Source organism: Kwoniella botswanensis, chromosome 1 (assembly GCF_036426115.1).
Source record: "Kwoniella botswanensis chromosome 1, complete sequence".
NCBI lineage: Eukaryota > Fungi > Basidiomycota > Tremellomycetes > Tremellales > Cryptococcaceae > Kwoniella > Kwoniella botswanensis.
In genome coordinates this window covers 9,962,705-9,979,247 of record NC_088599.1, presented here as the reverse complement: position 1 = coordinate 9,979,247, position 16,543 = coordinate 9,962,705, and the positions used below count along the sequence as shown (strand labels likewise).

The window sequence follows — 16,543 nt, the reverse complement described above, 5'->3', positions numbered from 1 at the left end:
AGTTATGACGGCACAGGAAGCTTACGAAAGCATGATAGCTTTGCGATGGCGAGTGATGCTCCTTTGCTATACGGAAGCAAAGCATATCCATCTTTTCATGAGGCTCTCCCCAACGAGCAAGTAGTCCGAGTCAGATTCAGGCCTTTGGACTGTAGACGTTAAGTCTCACTCGATAAATCACCGGGCATCTTGCAATTGTTAGCCATCTTCACCTAAGTCATCCAGATTCACTTGATACCAGAGACATTCCGTTCGGAATCCTTCTACAGAAAGTCACTTGCAAAAGGCAAACCAAGATGTCACAAGGTATCATCCAGTCCATACCCTCTCTTGATATCACTCCGGATAAGATCGACTTCAGCAATACCGTTCAATTGACCCGACCTGAAAAACCGGTCCATTAAGACTTCCAAGTGGCCTAAACAGTCTCGAGAGCGATTCATGGATACTGTCAGTACCGCTATTGACCTGGCTGCTCATGCGAAGTCAGCTCTATGGGCCGGCTATTACGATCTATCAGCATTAACGGAAGAAGAGAAATACCACTTAAGGGGGAAATGGGAAGGAGATGTCCAATCTATCATCGATATGAGTATAACTCATTTAACAGCTCAAGAAGGAGGTGATGTCGAAATTTGTAGACCCCTTTCGTATGTTGATGGAATCAATTGGTCCAAAGCTGTCTCAAGACGAACAGCATTGTCCTCAAACCAAAAACCCAGGTTTACCTATACCGATCTAAAAATTCTTCGTATCTCTCCCAATTCGGCATTGGTTGTCACCGAGGATGAGGAAGGAGATATGAGAGTTGCAGCGAGCTTGGTACAAGATGTTCTGTTGGAATGCGTATCGAAGTTGAGAGAAATTCCCATTGCGAGTCATTCGATATTTTTCAGTTTCCCTTCTGAGACCGAAGACCAAATCAACCAAGATCGTATCTCAGATCTCTCGTTCCGATTCAGGTCAAGTAAGGCTATATATGGTGACAGAACCCACGAAAGAGTGTTGACCAAGGATGATCAGAAAGTGTTCGGTCAGATTATAAAAGGAGCTTTCGAAACTGCTTCGCGTATCAGGGAGTTTGAGAGAAACGTTAGTGTCCCTTATAACGAGATGTTGACAACGATCAGCCCACACTTCCAATTTCGAAGTAACAGTGGACCCCTGCCGGCGGATTATTATAGGCAAGATTTGATCAGCATATTGAGTCAGCTGACTAGTTTGAATGGTATGTCAACTCAACAGGGCCAAACGTTATCATTTGGCCTCGATCCCGATGACAACTGTGAGAATGAGCCCGAAATCCGATGGGCAGATTTACCAGAACCTCATCAAGTACCTTTACCACTCAATCCGCAAAGTATCCAGCATCATCTGAGATCTGTCGAAACGATCAAAAGTGAATTTACGTACAGGTTCGAAGAAGGTCTTTCGTTTGATATTGCGGACCGTGCCTTGGAGTTATACAAGAGTGGACTATCAGGAGCGAAGAAGGATGTTTACTTATTACTCTGCGAGGATATCCTTAAGGAGACAATCAGTAAGACACCAAGTCGATGAGTGCTGGGTCAGATCGAGGACCGATACTCACTGTCAGTTCAGTGTATTTTGATATGTTCTCTCAGGTACTGCGATTGTTAGTATTTAGTTACCCTTCCTTGATAGTATTCCGATTGATGAAAAGTCGTCCATCTACGCAGTATTGCTACAAGTACTACAACGCAAAGAATGACCGATAAATATTCATAGAGAAGGTACAGTACAATGTGTGAGGCTGTATAGGTGCAGAGGTTGTTCGACATTCAACCTCCACTTTCGAACGAAATCTTCATCTTCTCTTCATAAAATCTCATCTCACCTTCCCATCCTCTCTGTCTGCTCACACTCGGTATAGTACATACAAAAGCACATCACTCAATCAGAACAGATAAAATGGCTTCACTCACACGAGGATTGATGGTATTAGCTCGAGCTTCTGTGCTCCCAGCCAGAAATCTACGTATAACAGCTTCAGTGTCCAGACGAAGGAATATCGTTGCTGCATCTGCATCCATAATATCTAGGAGAGGTCTGTCCAACCTTTCAACTTAGCCTCTATGGAAGAGGAACCCACCGCTGATCCATCCCTCATTCCTTCAATCGGTAGGCTACGCAACGTCCTCCGGAGAAGCTACGACCGTTGATCCTACCTTTACCAAAGCCCTGGATCTTTTAGAAGCTGGAACGAGGGCTTTGGAAGATGGTGATTTATCTAAAGCTGCCAAGCTGTACAGAGAGAGCGTGGAAGTAAAGGAGACAAGTGAAGGATGGCATAATCTTGGTGTAAGTACCATAATCTCGTATCTACTCTAGTGAACAGGCTGATGGTTCTCGTTATTACTTGTAGAATTGCGAATACCATCTCCGTGAGTTGTAATCACCAAGCCCAAGAAGGAGAAAAAGAGTCCAATATGTGCTGATCTCGTGATGCTTGTGTACAGAGAATAAAGTTGCAGCTGTTGAAGCATGGGGCAAATCAATCGACCTTCAACCTTCAGCGGACGCACACACGAGTGAGTGACGATTCTTACCCTCTGTCTTCTTCAACCGTGAAGCTCGTCATTTTAATTCCGGAAATATCATGTTCTATACTATGACTTCAAGAAGGATCCTCATAGCTGCGATGACTCGGGAAGCTGATTATCATTCTTTGTCTTCTCTCGTCAGATCTAGCTTCGGCATACGTACTGGATAACCCACCAAAACCAGCTTTAGCTATAAAACATTTGACGTGAGTTCAAGCGTCCATCACGAATGATCTTTAAGACCGACAGAATGAAAAAGAAGAATATGATGCCCGGTAGCTAATCTCCATTCTGGTAGTTCTGCTTTGGAGCTGTCACCTGAAGACCCAGAGGTATGTCTTCACCTCATACCTATTCATGCCTTGTCAGATTGATCCGATCGTAATCTCACCAGAGCTGATGACAATCAATGTGGTTGACTTTCACATAGATCGCTTTCAACCTAGCAGCCGTGTTAGAATCCAGTAAATCCATATCCTTACAGCAACCTCCCTCCATCAGAGATGACTAGATAGATCGCTGATAATTTTGTTGTGATTGAATAGCCGGTCAACTAGAACCTTCCCTCACATTATACAAGAAAGCCCAATCTGGCGGTATTGAACGAGCCGCTCAGAATGTGAGGAATGTCAGTGCGAAGATTATAGGCGAGAGAGCTAAATCGCAAGAGAAGGAGAAGGAGGATCAACAGTGAAAATGGATCGTCGTATGACGTGCAGAACGGGAAATTGGTAGACCATCGACCAAACTAGGGGAATGACGAATACCAAAATAAAACTGGAATTGGAAGTGCATGATAAATAAGATATAGAAATGGGGAGCAAGACTCAATAATGGAATCCCGAGTATTCATGCAGATGATACAAACATATAGACACAATCAAGTATATACAAAAGATAATTCTCATCATTATTCACAGGCGCTATGCGATGCAATGCAAAATCTAGATTATCCACACCATCTATCCGTCCACTAGTTATATACTCCTTTAACGATCCAGTCATCAAAGCCCATCTTGCCACATCTCCTTGGCATACATTCCGAAGACCACATTGATCTCCAACCCTTCTGCATAAGGCTTCATATGCTCTTCTTTTAGGTCAATAGTTGGGTCTAGAACATTGACAGCGGCCACTAAGTATCATGAAATTGACATCAGCACTACCGTACTTCAATGAAAACTCCTAATTGAGGGTAGAAGTGGACTCACAAAAATCATCCAGAGCAAAATCCATGGATACCACATCTATAATCTCATCATTGTTGACATCAGGGAAAGGAGTTTGAACGAAGTCACTGCGGAGAGATGACAGAGATATCAGCTTCCATACAGTCAATCTTAATCTTAATAAACTGATTAGACGGCTTGACTAACGGCTGATTACCAACATGGGGAACTATATCATACAGTATGGTGAGCTCAAAGCCATAATCGTGCGATCACTCAGCTCACCAGGATAATGTTCGATATCATCTCCTTTACCTGGACAACTATCCTTGGTGACAAATCCCATCGTTCTAGGTTTCTTCGGTATAACACTTTCGTCATCCTTAAATATCCTCTGACTTTCCAATTGGTCATACAAATGATCATCTCCACCTTGTATGAGATAATCTTCCCATTGTTCAGACATCCACTGATTGTATATCCTTCGAACCCTATCTTCCTCTTCGAACTTGTTTGTAGGCTCAGAAGGTAGTAGTTTCGAGGCTCCAGATTTGTTCATCTGTTCGGTGATATTCCTAGCTAGTCCAGCTGGAAGTTCAACATAGAGGAATTTACTCGTACTACCCAATGCTTATCAGCAAAGCTTGATGGTCCGTTCTTAGCGGGCAGGCCGACTCACAATGGTGAAACCGTCAATTCATCGTTCCTGTCGAACCTCCCTTGGAACTGTCGTAACCATTAGCTGTAGTCCCTGAACATGAATATCCCTCTTTCAGCTTACCAGGTCAAACCGTAGACTACCAGCATTTCCAATTATCACCCTTGTCCCGTTCCTCTCCTTGTCAATGATAGTGCGAGGCAATACTTGATCCGAGAACACGGTGAGGACTGATCGTGGATGTCCGTAGGGGTGTCTTTCCAGGAAATAGTCATGTGGAGCTATCCCCAAGGGCGTGGAGATATTGAGATTGGATGCTAGTCGAAGAAGGGCCAGGGAGATGTTCCTCCCAATTGGCTAGACAGCGATAATCGTTAGAGGGAAACAAGAATGCATGATTGTAGGAGAACCTACGAGGTCGAACTCCTCATCTGAGGTGTTTGTGTGCCATTTGTAGCTAGCATTATTGAGTGAGCTGAGGCCAAGTTGATGAAATTTCGATATCCGCTTACCTGACCGGGTTACCGTCGATATACCTTCGAGCTACATCCAAAGGTTCCTCATCGTTGTCCTGGGGCAGAGAAGACCTGACACGCTCACAATCAGCTGGTCTTCGTTTGTCCTCGTCAAGAAAGCTCACGAGGTGAAAGCAACCGTTTCAAGATATCTTCCCGGTACGACTCTGCTCATCATGGCGACAATGGTCGGTCAGCTAAAGTCGTAAAGCAAAGAAGAACAAGTCAGCTTACCCGATAGATCTGTCATCGTACTGAACACAGTCTCGGACATGAGTGTGACCCCCTTTTTAATCTTGGTATAAGCTGGATTTCATGCAACATTTCTGCCAAGGCAGCTCACCGAAGATGTATATCGGGACTTTAGGATGCGCCTCTCGTATAGCATCGAAGATAGGCCCGAACTCTGCTGTTTCACCTCTTGCAGGCATATGTCCAGCTAAGACGCTGTTTGAGAGGATCATTGACAATCAATTTTCACTCGTAAGCAATTCTTCGGGTCTCAGTGAAAACGAGAAAATTACAAGACGGTAAATACAAAGACGAGAACCATTCGACACGTACAAGTAATCAGGTTTGTCCTTTATCGCATCCAAGAACCAAGGTTCTTTAGCTAATTTAGAGGGTTTCTGTATTGATATGCCTCTAGAATCGAAGGTAAGCTAAAACTCTCTGGCAGGGATCCATCAAAAGCTTACTTAGCATGAGCTTGGACTACAGATCTCATTGATCAGCTTCATTATACAATACAAACCGGTACACAGCAGCTCACAGTTGAATATGATACCAAAGGCAGTGACTTTTCTACCTCTATGATCGATTGATCAGCTTGGTAATCATCGGCATCACTTTCATCATATTTAGCTTACTGCTCCGTAACAAACTTGAGATACTGTTCTCCCAAAGGTACCGACTGAAAAGATCCATCTTCAGATTGAATCGTGATATTTACGTTTGATGTTAAATATCTGCCATTCCTGTGTACCATGGAAATCAGCTGTGGTTCGAACAATCAGATGACTGGCCGCTACACTGGCAAGATATGTGACAATCAAGCATGGCGTGATGGCAGTGGTGCAAGGCATCTGGGAGATGACCTTTCAGGTACTAGACTCACCATCTTCCTTTATTCCTGTACTCCTCCAACGCATCTTCATAGTGGTACAGCTCGTGGTTACCAATAGTGATGATGTCGTAAGGCAACATCGAGAAGATATCTTCTGCTTTGCCTGCAGCATCTGATGAAGATGAGACGAGTCCTGATCCATCGTGATGATCTCCGGCATCGCTGAACCGCTCGCAATATAATGAGCGATTTATCCGAAATAGGAATGCGGACTGAACTCACACTAAAAGCAAATCAACTCCTTTGTCATGCGCTATACGTCTCATGTGGGTTGCAAATGACGCTAAGGATCCGTAATCGCCTGAATAGTTCTGCATGGAAAGAGTCAGCTCTACCATTCAATCAATCATATTACTGAACTTTACTGAACTCACGGGCTCCGGCCATGTCGCCTACAACGGGAAGATCAGCTGAAGTACAATGCGTGCATTCCAAAGACACCGAGCTCACATGTTGGTGACCCAGCAGCCATCCTGTCGTCCATCAATCATTAGCTGTCTGTAACATCTTTTCGTAGGATACACCGACATCCAACTCACCATGGATGTCTGAAGTACTGAGGAAATTGACATCTTTCCATTCCAATTGCCTGGTCGGTTCCGGCAGTTTCAAGCTATGTTGAGAAGCTGATACTCCAATGAGAAGGGAGAGAAGAGTGATTTGCCTCATGATCCCCGGTGAGTTCCTATGATATGCGTCTCTAACTCTCTGTATTCTTGATGTAGATGTGCAGATTCATTTTGAATTGTGGTTGCTTGCTTTGTTATCTTAACTCAATCCGGACATGGATTGACGGTACTCACTCAGGATTATCATCGGCGATCGCCGTTCAGGTATGATCTCTTTCCGGCGGATCAGCTGGGGAAGTGATGAACACGTTCTCATTCCCATTGCATCTCCCTCTTTGCTTGTCCTGCTCTTCTTATGAGCTGTACCAGTGATAGTAGTACCCAAATCCGACCTAGGAAACTTCCATACGTCAACTCAGCCCGAGAAAAAGTCCAAGAAAATGTCATTACAAGACAGACTCGCTTCACAGGACGCACTGTCCTTGTTGACCACCGCTACTTCCCTCGCCCTGGTCACTGCGGGCAGTACGACGGGGTTCGGATACAACTTCCCTTTGATGGTAGGTGTGTCCTCTCTGCACATCAGCTAGCTCGGAGTGATCATGGAGCATGAGCTGATTACCATGCAATGTGACAGCTTTTCGGGATAGTCGCGCATGAGATGCACAGTACAACCGTACCATTCCGCCAAGTGAGTCTGATCATAACTCGTTCAAGGACACACGAGTCAATTTCCGATAGATTACCTCGTCACAAGAAATATACGGGACTTATTTAGAGACCGATACTGACTTTGTCCGATTGATACACAGTTCCTATCACTTGTCCTGTTCACAGGGATATTCGACCTGTATTCACTCCTGTTCCACCGATACTCTTTCTTCATCCTATTATTCTCAATCTTATTGTTCCTCATCAAGATCCCGTTATTCTTCAGCTGTTTAGCGCAACTCAGAGAAAGAGGTAGTGATCTGTCGTTTGGAAGCTGGAGGATGCCCCAGGGAGTGAACTTACCTGGAGGAGGCAGTGAGTCATTTTACGATCTCTGTTGTCCCTGTTGGCATCGATACTGCCCTTTTGCGGTCTGACTAGAATATCCGTTATGGAGATAACGTAGACACCGCGCTAACTGGTTAATGCATTCAGATTGGACAGTCCCTTCGATGCCCGGCGGATTCACCTCCGCACAGCCTCAGGGCCAACAACAACAGCAACAACAACCGGGCAATTTCCCTTCCTCTGGTGGATTCAGATTAGGTGGTGACGACGATGATAATGCCAATAACGGTAATCAACCACCGGTACCTCCTCCAGGCAGGAATGGCTACTCTACCATTGCTTAACCTCGTCAAGGTTAACCGTTTACTGAACAGCTGGTTCTGTTCGGCGGCTTAAACAGAGATATCTATTTTGCCTTTAGGTTGTTTAGCTAGTATCATCGGCCACCAAGCGAGTATCACTATCTTGAATAGATCTTCATGAATTTGGCAAATTGGGGGGGGGGTATAAGCGAATATAGCTGTATATACGAGTATATGCAGTCTATTCAAGGTTCTATCGTCCTTATCCTGACATCACCTTACTTCGGTCGTCCTCATCTGGACCGAAGAAATTAATTAACGCTGATCACATCATGTTGACTACATCCCAATATGGATTCAGTAAACTAGATGCATATATATATTATCACAGTGAATGGCATTATTGCGAGGAGGATCGCTGTATCACTATGGGTGCTATACCGATCCGATAATACCGTACCGCAACCCCTGAGGTTCTTGGTGTCGTAGCAGAAGGGATATCTAACAAAGGGTCATCAACATTGGCGTTAGCAGGTATCTTGTATGACTTTTCAAAGTGTATAAGTGTTAGCCAGAACTGACAGTACTGACAAAGGAGGTCGTCAGAGGAAGTCTTCCGAAGCTCTTGTTCTGTCTGGTAGCTTCTCTCGATTTCTAGGGGCTGTACCGAGATTCGATTCTATAAGTACAACTGTACGGATATCCTTACCGGATTGTAAGTTCTATCATACATACTCAGATCCGCCGTTCATTTCGATAACCATGTCTATCCCTATTCGTTCTGCCCGTGCGCTTGACGTATCCTCAGCTGGATCTTCTGCTGGAATAGGCCACTCATGTGACTGTTCAGCATCGTCGAACGATGATACTAGCCATAGACAACACTCATCCAACAACCCCGCTGCACGTCAAGATGACACTTTCCCAGGGGGTTACAGCACCAAGGGCATCGATATCAGCCCCACCCCCGCAGTTTCTAGTGAACATGAGAAGTGGGTTCAGAAACACTGTCTCAAACGCCTAGACGAAGGTAGCCTTGACCCCTCCGAGGGGATATTCGATAATCTTCCGTATTCAAGGATCGAGGCACATCTATTCTACGAAGATACAGCATGCTTGCCACACGCCTGGAGCCAGAAATACGAAAATACCAACAACCCAATGAAAACCAATCTCATACCGTTGAAAGAGAATGATATCGAAGCTGGTTTGAAAAGATGTACGATCTCTGAGGAATATACAACCGAGAAAGGTTCAAGGGGATTGTTATTGAAGTTAAGTGAATTTGAAGAACCGAATCCTAAAACGAATTTTACAAAGAATGAGAATTGTAATTTATTTCCTGGCACGAAAATTCAACATAGTTTCTTGAAACGAAAACCAACTATCACCTCACACACAGAGAGAAACGAAGAGGGGGAAGGATGGATCGACCCATCTAAATTTTACTTACGTACCCTGCTAGACCCGTTCATCCGTGTTAACCATTCTTCCCAGTACGATTCTCACGTCGAATATACTATCAGACCGGGAATGCACGGTATATACACCGATCCAGCAAGTTATGGTGGACTATGTCCGAAACACCAACAATGTATAATGAGAGCCTTGAAAGATTCCCGACCGTATATCTCCAGATCCGGAGATGTGTATTTGGAATTGGCTAGAGCTACTTGGAAAACTGCTAAGATGATTTCCTCCATTTCTAATCTCAGTGAGCAAGAGCAAGATGAATATCTGAATAGTTATATTGACAAATTTGGAGACTACGGCACTGCTCCCTTGTACGGTACTCCGCACGATTATGCGGACGACGATAGACCTAATGCAGATAAAGGGAAACATCGTATGAGTACTCAAGGGGGGGTTGTGGTGATTGATAATCCCAACAACGAGATCATACCTCAATTCTCTGTTTCATGGGCTAAATTGAGAGATTATCAAGATCGAAAGAAAGAATCTGCAAACAAGATGAGGTTAACCAATGGAGATAAAGACACAAGATTCGATGTTCAAGATACTTATCAGGATTTCAATACTTCTCGATGGGGAAAGACGTCTACTCGAGAAATCGTATGTGGAAGAGAACCTTACAAGCGAGATAGGATGAACCGATTCCAGAGCCATAAGAATATGCAGAATCCCTCAAGTGGAAAATGGGACACTCCGTTACCATTTCATCTGCTGAGCTTCATCGTTTCCGAACCAGATGACGAGAATCACGTCAGATCAGTATCAAATGCTTGTGATAAGGTTGAGAACTCAGATGGAGAGCACGACGAAGATGCCTCTCACCCTCAAACCCAGGGGCAAGCTGAGCACGACACTGATTGCTCCGATGGATCCTCTTCTGATCAAGGTGATTTCTATGATGACGACGAGCCACGCCCCGATACTCATGTACAAGACGAGATGGTGGAGACCAAGAAGAAAGCAAGGAGGGCTTGGCGAGGATACCGTAGGATGATAGCCTGGGATAATAAGCTAAGATTGAAAGGAGCAGTAAAACCAGCGCAGAGTTGGTCATCTGGCGCTTGGATGACTTAAAACTGATCGAATCAATCGGTAAGTTAGGGGAGGGTCGTCCCGCACTTGATCAGCGCATTCAAGAGGATAATTGTGTAATATACCATATTTTCAGTATTTACGGGTTGATATAGGAAGATCGTTCGTTTCGCCAGACATGAATAACTTTCCATTGCGAGCAGTACTCGATTCTAGTTGAGGAATCTCAATGCGCCAAAAGCTATATTAAGGATTGTACCTAGCAGGATACCCATCTGACAAACAATGATAATCTATCAGCTGTAATCATCATCCATGGAAGAAAGAGAGATATACGGGAGAATGTGGTGACAAAAGAGCGTTATAGGACTCACCTGCATCCTCTTCCCAAATACTTGACTCGCCACGATTTCTCCTAGACCCATTCCAATCCCGCCGGCGCGCATGAAACGATCTTGTGCTGAAGCCATTCCGTCCGTACCGGTTGACGTCGATGCATTTGTGGTTGTGATGGGTTCAGACGCTTCGCCATTATTACTAACATGCGTATTGTCGATTGGATTGACATTACTTGTACTGGCCGCTGAAGTACGCCTGTTGGCCGTTTGATCGATTCGAGAAAGGTTGATAGCTTCTGCATCAGCATCGAAAAAATTGGGTAGGGGTGGTTCGCGGAAGAAGAACCATGGTGTTATAGGGAATAGGAAGCCTGTCAATAAACCGTGTAGGATCGAGGAGTATAATCCTTCGGTCGTAGCTGGGGATAGAACAAAAGAGTGTCAGCTACATGAATGTCGCTTCCACATACTGCTTCCTATGGAGTGGGCAGTATGCCAAGATCCACTAAAGAATGAAGACGATTGGTTAATGAACGTCGAACTCACTGGTAGCTGTCTCAGCAGTCATATCACCTTCTATCCACTGTTCTTCCAATGCTCGAGCGTGCTCGTCATCTGCAATCATGCATCCATCAGCATGAAGCATGGAACAATACCAAAAAGTGATATCGATCATGCGACACGGTAAGAAGCCACTCTACTCACTGATATCACCGTCCTCCATACCTTCCGGCACTTCTTCCCCTCTACTCTCGTAGAACTGCCTTCTCATCGCAGCGACATCATCCGCTGAAAGTCCAGCATCTAGAAGAACGTCAAATCCTCTTCTGCGCGGTGCACTTGGCTGACCGAAGTGAAGAAAAGACAAGGTCATATTTAGCACATAGAGTGTAGATGGGTTTGGTTGGTACGGTACACACTCACCTCTTCTTCTTCATTGGTGCTTGTTTTCTCCTCTTTCCCACCAACAATACAGTGCAGCCATACTTTCTCATTAACGATCTTCTCACCGGCCTTTTTTCTTATTTTGCCCCCCTCATCATCGTCCTCATGATCATCGCCGTCAGATGAGGAGGATTCACTCCGATCTTCGGTCAATCCAACTTCCTTCAGTACATTTTCAACATCTCCACCTACACCTGCAGCTTGTCTTTTCACTCTCTCTTCTAACGATCTCAGCCAAGGCAATAAGAGTATACCATCCGTCAATAATCGGCCAGAATGGATCAATCGAAGGTTATGGGATTGTAAGGATGGACGAAGGGTTTTGATCTGCCGCAACGGTCATGTACATTAACCTCATAATGCACTGTCTAGTTGATCTCATCTGATATCTGACAATATATCTATCCCTTTCACCTCCATATACCACAGTATATCCCCATCCCAAGCTATGCGATGCACACGCATCACCTATCAAACAGACTCTCACACTCACCTGCTCTTTCAGACTCCCCACGTTCTCTCCATCTTCGACCCAACACTCCAAATTTCCATGACCTGTTATCTCCGACTCGTTACTGAATATAATCGTCACATTCCTACCTCGCTTGTCCTCCTTAGCTTTGGCTTTACCTTTGCGTCTAGCGTTGGGCGAATGTAAATCACTTGAATCCTTTTCTGGAGAGGTCCTACCAGCTTCAATATCGCTCAAAGCCGTCGCTTTGCCCTTGCCTTTATCTCTGCTTGTAGAGCTTAATGAATGTGGGTTGTATCGGCGAGCGGATAAGCGAGATCGAGAAGGTGTACTACTGGTAGTAGCAGGTTGATGGAGAGGTAAGAGTGGTTCGGATTCTTGGTTTGACGGTCCAGATGGCATCTTGTTGAGTATGTAGCAGGACTTCTTCCTCGAACGGATAACGTGATAGGTAATGAGTGACAACAGTTCAGACAGATGGCTGCTCAGGTATCTGGCTTTGAGGTTGTATGCGTACCTATATGTCAAGACTTGTTTTTGGAGACGAAAGGAGATGAAGGATGTTGTTGCCGCGTATTGACATGGCATTCTCGGTCACGCAACGTCTTCTTAACCGGACTCGTGAACAACCACTCATCATGAAGTGGCAGAGAGGCTCATCCCCTCTCACAATAATCCTCTATCTTCTTAAAATGCTGAGATGCATGCATAGCCTTATCGATACCGAAGATACATGAAAATGGAAAGCGAATCCTGATTATAGTTACTGTATGTCCTCATATATATAAATGTATAAACCATCCGCTCGTACTTCCCTTGAGCGATCTATATAATGTCCTAACCCCCCTTTTCTCCCTTTCTATACCCTAACTTACAAGCAACCGCGCCTAACATTTCTCCCACATCTTTACGCTCTCAATGGCAAAAGCCCTATCCTCAGCCGTAGCATCTTTGGCCGTCCAAGATGAATCCCACCATTTCGATTTAGCCGCCCAGAAGTCAGACATTGCAGATCCGGATTGATCAATCCATGGTTTACCACCTGTACCATCTGGGAACCATCCGTCTTGAGATCCAACGGCGAGATCAATCATGAGGTAGAATGCTATACAACCAAATCGATCGATCAGTCAGCAAATCTGATGGAGACCAGAGGAGGAAGAGGAGAACTCGGAACTCACGTTGATCGAATGGAGCAACATTTTCGGAAGAAGCCAACCATGGGTTGATCAATTTGATTACCTCGGTGTTGTTCGTATACGTAGTAGGGAACTTTCCTCTGGACCAGAACGATTCTTTGTTAAATCTGTATGAGATAACTTGAGAAACACGAGAATCAATATCTGCAACAAAATCATACAAGGTGTCAGTGTCATTTTCTTCCACGGGTAGACAGTCAATATTGGACGATGTTTGACTTACAGGTCCACATGAATTGATCATTCCATTCTAATCCGAAGGTATGGTATTTCTGTGAATAGTAAGTTCGTCGTTGTTCTCTGTATCCCCAAGTCAAATATTGTCTGTCGAGATCGACCGTGGGACCTGTCAAAATATTCATTTTCACCAAAATCAGTCTACAGTCACCCATCATCTTAATTAATGACACTCACCCCAATGCAAATCAGACTGAGCATAATCTACACCTCTACTATCGTAAGAAGCATTATTGCCCTTTCCATTGAGGATCTATATAACGCAATGCTATCAGCTTGGCCACGTTTAAAATCAAGAGACAGAGTGTTCACTCACATTGATTTGACCTGATCTAGGCCATGCTCCATAAGTGTTATTAACAGGTAACATCGATATTCTGGGCCATAACCAATCACCAGTAGGGAATTTTGCTTTCACTTCGACTTTACCATATTTGATCGAGTGAGAGTTCTTGGTGATCAATCGAGCAGTTTTGACAGGGTTGATAACAGTCAATTGGGAGGAGTTGGATACTGCCACACAATTGGATACGTTGGTCGAGGTACATGTACCATCTGCAGTAAGATTGACCGTATATCCATTTGTAATTGCGTCTACACCGATATCGTCCGATGTGAGAGTTGGTACGATGTATAAAACACCATCTTTCACGTAGGAGTTTTTAGCGTCATTGGTAGTCCATTGGAATGAACCGTAACTACATCCAGACAGATGTTAATTACTGATCTTAATGGACAGAGATGGCATCGCAAAACTCACCCGTATCCATCTAATCGAACTTCATGTTGGAAGATACTAGAATCGATACTGCCACTCGAGAAATCTTCATTGATGAGGTTACATCTGCAATAACCAAACAAATCCCAATTAGCCACTGACCTCTTTTCCTTCCCGTACGTCTGAATTTGTCAACTCACACTTTCCCAAGTTTAGGTACAGACCTATATCCATCCCAACAGACTATACAGATAAAACTCCCATCAGGACCATATCATACGTACCAACGGTCACGTAGGGATGAAATCGTCGATACTCACTAACAGCGGCAATAGCGAAACCCAAAACGATACTTCCAATAGTAATCCATCTAGCCCATCTTAGCGCTGGATCTCTCTGTTCCAACCAAGGTTTATAAATTTCACCTTTCAACCTAGTCGATTGGAATGCTTTCCTATTCAACGCGGCATTCTTGTTAGGTTGAGTGTAATTGGAATATCGACCATTAGCACCTTTTGAATCGGTTGATTGAGCTTGTTTCATCCTCAACGCTCTTCTAGCAGCGATATTATTTTTACCTTGATTGACTTCTACCCCTGAAGCAGTCAAGACTCCTCCAGCGGCAGAGACGGTCGAGCCATTAGATGCTCTTTTGTTGGTTGGTGAAGCGGGTATGGAATTGATCGAACTTCTCAATGCAGAAGGTTTAGAGAATGGCGAGCTGAACCCGTGGGATGAGGTCGAGCTTGGGGCTGCTGAGTCGGGTACAGCGGGAGGAGTAGGAGCCTGAGAGACATCTTCAGAAGGGGGAGAATTGGGCATATCGTTGATTCTTATTTTAGGGGCAGTAGGCGAAGGTATTGAGATGGACGATTTTGAAGAAGCTGATGATCCACCGAATGGGTTGGCTGAACCGCCACCACCCACGCTGAGTCTTTGTCCTTGAGTGTTGGTATTAACAGAGAAAGGGTTGTTGACAGGTGTGGTAGAAGGTGAAATATCACCAGGTGCGATGAGTGGTTCAGTAGATGGAGTAGAACCTAGACTAGGTCGTTGTAGAGGTAATCCCAATCTACTTGCGGTCGATCTAGCCAAGTCTAATTGTTCTTCTTCGTTATTGATTGATGATCCCGATCCCGAAGCTGAACCTGAGCCTGATCCCAATTCAGGTGGAGTTGAATTACTTGAACTCATCTTACTTGCTGGAGCAGACGTGGGAGAATATTCACCAACTGAAGGTCGAGCGTAGGGTGGTAAAGGTGGCTGATCTTGATTGATATCAGTCTGAATTGAATGACCGGTACTAGGTAATGTTGAAGTATTTGATGATCCTTGTTCTGGTTGAGAAGAAGAGGAAGAAGGGAAAGATCCTGACATCTTGAAATAAATAGAGACACTGTTTGAATGATCCCCCCTCTCTCAATTAAAACCGGATTGGATTGAATTGGATTATTGGTGAAACAAGTAAGGTTTAGAGATAGGTCGGCAAAAAAGAAAGTTTTAGCTCAAGACGATCAACACCCAGGTGATCCGGGGGGATATATGAATCTTATAAACAAAGACAGACAAGATGAGTGATGGGAATAGAGAAAGAGAGAGTGTAGTTTAAGTGGGTTTTAACATTCAAAGAAAAGCAAAGATATGGTGGGATGAGATGGATTTACCTCACGTACATAATAACTTATCTCATGTATGTATCCATAGCGGTCAGGATACGTGAACTATTGCATGATCCTTGAACCGACGATCATGAGAAGCGGGTCCTCTCATCACTTCATTTCATGTAATTGGTCGATCCTTCGCAGTGTTTAGGTTCACAGAAGAAAAGGCTGGCTTACGGAGAGAGTAAGAAGGGCAGAGCGACTTGACTAACCGCTGGAGTTCATTCCCTTTGCATGTCACCCGACCCGTTCATCGAATTTTACCCTGTAGGAGTCAGTCACCCTCCTGGCCCTTGCTCGGTCGGCTACCGTTTTGTTGTTTAGGCCTCAGTCCCTCTAGACTTAGACTGATATGCACTTGGGAAAGCGAAAAAGCTCCAATCGGCTTCCTGAGACAAACTATCGATTTTTACCTGTTTCGTCTAAAACGGTGAGTGTCTCACGTAATTCACGGATACATAACCCTTTCATGTGGCGCAACAATAGATTGACTAACCACTTCTGCTTCAGTCGTCTGCGATGGGTGTACAACAACTCCAACATGCTTGAACACGTGTGAGCCAATG

At 44.5% G+C, this 16,543-nt stretch overlaps 7 protein-coding genes across 7 annotated transcripts; 4 read left to right on the top strand and 3 right to left on the bottom strand.

Moving 5' to 3' along the window:
• Nucleotides 1-296: 296 nt before the first annotated feature.
• Nucleotides 297-1,560, top strand: L199_003777 (uncharacterized protein; the record flags this gene model as incomplete). Its single annotated transcript, XM_064889505.1, has 2 exons — nucleotides 297-395; nucleotides 487-1,560. The coding sequence occupies 2 exons, from the start codon at nucleotides 297-299 to the stop codon at nucleotides 1,558-1,560; spliced, it is 1,173 nt and encodes a 390-aa protein (XP_064745577.1).
• Nucleotides 1,561-1,932: 372 nt separating this feature from the next.
• L199_003776 (uncharacterized protein) lies at nucleotides 1,933-3,258 on the top strand (the record flags this gene model as incomplete). Its single annotated transcript, XM_064889504.1, has 8 exons — nucleotides 1,933-2,068; nucleotides 2,147-2,322; nucleotides 2,387-2,405; nucleotides 2,481-2,552; nucleotides 2,707-2,770; nucleotides 2,863-2,896; nucleotides 2,995-3,028; nucleotides 3,110-3,258. 8 exons carry the CDS (start codon nucleotides 1,933-1,935, stop codon nucleotides 3,256-3,258), a joined length of 684 nt encoding a protein of 227 aa, XP_064745576.1.
• Nucleotides 3,259-3,568: 310 nt separating this feature from the next.
• On the bottom strand, nucleotides 3,569-6,701 carry L199_003775 (uncharacterized protein; the record flags this gene model as incomplete). Its single annotated transcript, XM_064889503.1, has 20 exons — nucleotides 3,569-3,699; nucleotides 3,776-3,861; nucleotides 3,941-3,962; nucleotides 4,019-4,353; nucleotides 4,413-4,459; nucleotides 4,515-4,748; nucleotides 4,806-4,848; nucleotides 4,904-4,978; nucleotides 5,032-5,073; nucleotides 5,141-5,192; nucleotides 5,250-5,353; nucleotides 5,471-5,551; nucleotides 5,605-5,620; nucleotides 5,679-5,716; nucleotides 5,776-5,883; nucleotides 6,024-6,194; nucleotides 6,255-6,343; nucleotides 6,407-6,424; nucleotides 6,483-6,505; nucleotides 6,572-6,701. The coding sequence occupies 20 exons, from the start codon at nucleotides 6,699-6,701 to the stop codon at nucleotides 3,569-3,571; spliced, it is 1,845 nt and encodes a 614-aa protein (XP_064745575.1).
• A 340-nt stretch (nucleotides 6,702-7,041) lies between these two features.
• On the top strand, nucleotides 7,042-7,944 carry L199_003774 (uncharacterized protein; the record flags this gene model as incomplete). The annotated part of the gene is made up of 4 exons (XM_064889502.1): nucleotides 7,042-7,161; nucleotides 7,239-7,292; nucleotides 7,414-7,627; nucleotides 7,748-7,944. The coding sequence occupies 4 exons, from the start codon at nucleotides 7,042-7,044 to the stop codon at nucleotides 7,942-7,944; spliced, it is 585 nt and encodes a 194-aa protein (XP_064745574.1).
• Nucleotides 7,945-8,664: 720 nt separating this feature from the next.
• On the top strand, nucleotides 8,665-10,449 carry L199_003773 (uncharacterized protein; the record flags this gene model as incomplete). The annotated part of the gene is made up of 1 exon (XM_064889501.1): nucleotides 8,665-10,449. One exon carries the CDS (start codon nucleotides 8,665-8,667, stop codon nucleotides 10,447-10,449), a length of 1,785 nt encoding a protein of 594 aa, XP_064745573.1.
• Nucleotides 10,450-10,619: 170 nt separating this feature from the next.
• L199_003772 (uncharacterized protein) lies at nucleotides 10,620-12,564 on the bottom strand (the record flags this gene model as incomplete). Its single annotated transcript, XM_064889500.1, has 6 exons — nucleotides 10,620-10,682; nucleotides 10,782-11,164; nucleotides 11,292-11,360; nucleotides 11,451-11,589; nucleotides 11,670-12,017; nucleotides 12,184-12,564. 6 exons carry the CDS (start codon nucleotides 12,562-12,564, stop codon nucleotides 10,620-10,622), a joined length of 1,383 nt encoding a protein of 460 aa, XP_064745572.1.
• Nucleotides 12,565-13,049: 485 nt separating this feature from the next.
• L199_003771 (uncharacterized protein) lies at nucleotides 13,050-15,693 on the bottom strand (the record flags this gene model as incomplete). Its single annotated transcript, XM_064889499.1, has 8 exons — nucleotides 13,050-13,267; nucleotides 13,344-13,505; nucleotides 13,585-13,707; nucleotides 13,776-13,851; nucleotides 13,915-14,296; nucleotides 14,359-14,442; nucleotides 14,517-14,559; nucleotides 14,637-15,693. The coding sequence occupies 8 exons, from the start codon at nucleotides 15,691-15,693 to the stop codon at nucleotides 13,050-13,052; spliced, it is 2,145 nt and encodes a 714-aa protein (XP_064745571.1).
• Nucleotides 15,694-16,543: the final 850 nt, after the last annotated feature.